The 3172-nt window shown below is 48.9% G+C and overlaps 1 protein-coding gene across 1 annotated transcript; it reads right to left on the minus strand.

Annotated features, from left to right (window-relative positions):
• Positions 1 to 833: 833 nt before the first annotated feature.
• Positions 834 to 1283, minus strand: LOC145049612 (uncharacterized). The gene has a single exon (XM_078997997.1). It carries the CDS (start codon positions 1281 to 1283, stop codon positions 834 to 836), a length of 450 nt encoding a protein of 149 aa, XP_078854123.1.
• Positions 1284 to 3172: the final 1889 nt, after the last annotated feature.

Consider the following 3172-nt stretch of genomic DNA (forward strand, 5'->3'; position numbering starts at 1 on the left):
TTGGCGTACTCCCGACTCTTCACGTTTCTCCTCTAGGATATCTAAGTTTATCCTCAGGTTTTGTGTGTTGCTTTCCTTATCTTGGTTGCCCACCCTTAGCGTTTTCACTGCCACTTCCATAGGGAGCATGGCTTCGGTTCCATATGTCAAGCTGAAAGGGGTTTCCATCGTACTTTTCCATGGTGTAGTCTTGTATGACCATAGCACCACTGGTATCTCCTCTGCCCAATTCCCTTTTGCTTTGCCCAACCTCTTTTTGATCCCATTGACAATGGTTCGGTTGGACACCTCCGTTTGACCGTTCGCTTGAGGGTGTGCCACCGATGTGAAGCGTTGGCTTATCCCTTTGGCAGTGCACCATTCTTTGAATGGGTTCTCAGCGAATTGCAAACCATTGTCGCTGATGAGAACCTTAGGTGTTCCAAATCTTTTCATGATGTTTTTCCACACAAATTTTATCATGTGCCTCCCAGATATGCATGCCAGTGGCTCATCTTCAATCCACTTTGTGAAGTAATCCACGGCTACCACCATATACTTCAGCTTCCCTGGTGCTTCTGGGAATGGACCCACTATGTCTATGCCCCACTGGTAGAAAGGCCATGGGCTGGATACGTTGCTTAGCGGCGCCGGGGGTTTCGCCTGGACTGGGGCGTAAGACTGACACTCCCCACATTTCTTGGTTACTTCTACCGCGTCTTGATGTATCGTCGGCCAGTATACCCCCATTCGTAGCACCTTTCCTGTTAAAGCCCTTGCCCCTTCGTGTGCGCCTACTTGCCCTGAGTGTGCTTCCTGCAATATCTCTCTCCCCCTGGCTTGATCTACACATTTTAGCCATGGAGACGTGAATCCTTCTTGTACAATTCCCCGTTCACCATTGCGTATGAGGGCATCTTTATACGTATTTTTCTGGCCTCGTCATGGTCGTCCGGCAACACTCCTCTCTGGAGGTATTCCCGGAATGGTGTCATCCATGTAGGTCCAGCGGGGGTCAAGATGTTCACCTGCTGTTCATCAATGCTTCTCTCCCGGAGCACTTCCACTAAAACTTTCTTTGACAGGTGATCAAAACAAGTGGACGCTAGCTTGCTCAAAGCGTCTGCCCTTTTGTTCTCACTTCTGGGTATCTGCTTGATTGTAAATTGGTCGAATGATCCTACCAGTTGCTTTACCATCTTTACATACTTTCCCATTGTTTGATCTCTTACCTCGAAACTCCTATTGACTTGGTCCGCTGCTAACCTTGAGTCGATTAGTGCTGTTACAGCTTTCGCACCCATCTGTTTGGTGAGTCGCAACCCTGCAAGCAGCGCCTTGTACTCTGCCTCGTTGTTCGATGTATGGAAGTCAAAACGGAGGGCATAGGTTACCTCTTCTCCTTCTGGGCTAGTCAGGATCAGCCCCGCCCCTGAGCCTTCCCTGCTGGACGTTCCGTCCGTGTACAGGGTCCATGAACCATCGTCGGTAGGGGCCTCTTCAACTACCCACACCTTTTATTTCGCCGGGTTCCCTCCGTCAGGAAATTCTAGTAAGAAATTAGCCAGCGCAATCCCTTTGATACTTGTTCTTGGGCAGTAGTTTATCTCGTGCTCTCCCAGTTCAATTGCCCACTTGGCCAGCTGACCCGACGTCTCTGGCTTAAGCATGATATGTTTAATGGGGTAGCTTGTGAGCACCTCGATTTGATGTGCCTGGAAGTATCGCCTTAATCATCTCGCAGCGTATATGACTGCCAGCACCAACTTTTCCAGCGTGGGATAGTTGAGTTCTGGTCCCTGCAGCGCTCTGCTAACAAAGTATACCGGTCTCTGCTCCCCTTCCCTTTCCATAGCCAATACCGATGATATCGCTTCGCCTGATGTTGAAAGATACACTTGTAATGTTTCTCCAGGGATGGGGGTTGCCAGAGTCGGTAGCTTGTGCAGTGCTTCCTTGATTCTCTGGAGCGCCTTCTCAGCTTCATTCGACCATTGGAAATTGTTTTTCTCGATGCATCCCTTTAAGGTGTGGAACAGTGGCATAGCCTTGTCGGCAGACTTCGAGATGAACCTGCTTAGAGCTGTGAGCTTCCCGTTCAGACCCTGTGCATCTCTAAGAGAGTTTAGGGTTGGCGTCTCAATGAACTCGTCAACCTTGGTCGGGCTGGGCTGGATGCCTTGTCTAGTAACATAGTAGCCCAAGAATTGCCCCTCTTCCACTCCAAACATGCATTTGGCTGGGTTTAGTTTCATCTTGGCCGCCTCTAATGTCTTGAAAGTCTCTTCGATGTCTTGCAGCATCTTTTCTTCATTTGGACTCTTAATCACCATATCATCTACATATACCTCAATATTCCTTCCAATTTTCTTAGCGAATATCGAGTCGACTAGCCGCTGGTATGTCGCCCCTGCATTCTTTAACCCGAAAGGCATCTTGGTGCAGCAGAATGTGCCATGGTCTGTATAGAAGGCTGTTTTCTCTTCGTCTTCTTTGCTCATCAATATCTGGTGATACCCTTTGTATGCATCCAAGAAGCATTTTAGCTTAAATCTCTGTAGCGACTCTACCTTCTGATCGATTTCCGGGAGTGGGTAGCAATCCTTAGGGCACGCCTTGTTTAGATTAGAAAAGTCGATGCACATGCGCCACGACCCATCCTGCTTGCGGACCATAACTCCACGTTGGGAACATCGCCTCCCTTACTATTCCGGCCTCCGTCAACTTAGACACTTCTGCATTGATTGCCCTGTTACGGTCTCCTCCTTGTACCCTCTTCTTCTGCTTAACCTCTTTTACCCATGGTTTGATCATTAGCTTATGTTCATTGACCTTCCTTTCTACCCCCACCATATCTGTGGGGGTCCAAGCAAATACATGTTTGTAGCGTTTGAGCAGATCGACCAGTGCTCTTTTTGTGTGGCTTAGGAGGTCGCTTCCAACATTGACCGGCTGGTCGGGGTATCCCTCATTGATTACCTCCTTCCCCTTTGCAGGATTGCCTCTGGGCCTCTTGGGTCCTTTGGTTATTTCTGCTGGCTTCATAATTGTATAGCACCGCAATTCTCTGGGCGGGGTGGCCAAAATCGTGGCTTCGCCTTTTGGTGTGTCGAATTTCATGATCCCATGCATGGTTGAAGGTACGGCTCCTAGCTTCAAGAGGGCAGTCCTCCCTAAGATGATGTTGTGCTCT

Source organism: Lactuca serriola, chromosome 5 (genome assembly GCF_051521515.1).
Source record: "Lactuca serriola cultivar US96UC23 chromosome 5, Lser_US96UC23_V15, whole genome shotgun sequence".
NCBI classification, from domain to species: Eukaryota; Viridiplantae; Streptophyta; class Magnoliopsida; order Asterales; family Asteraceae; genus Lactuca; species Lactuca serriola.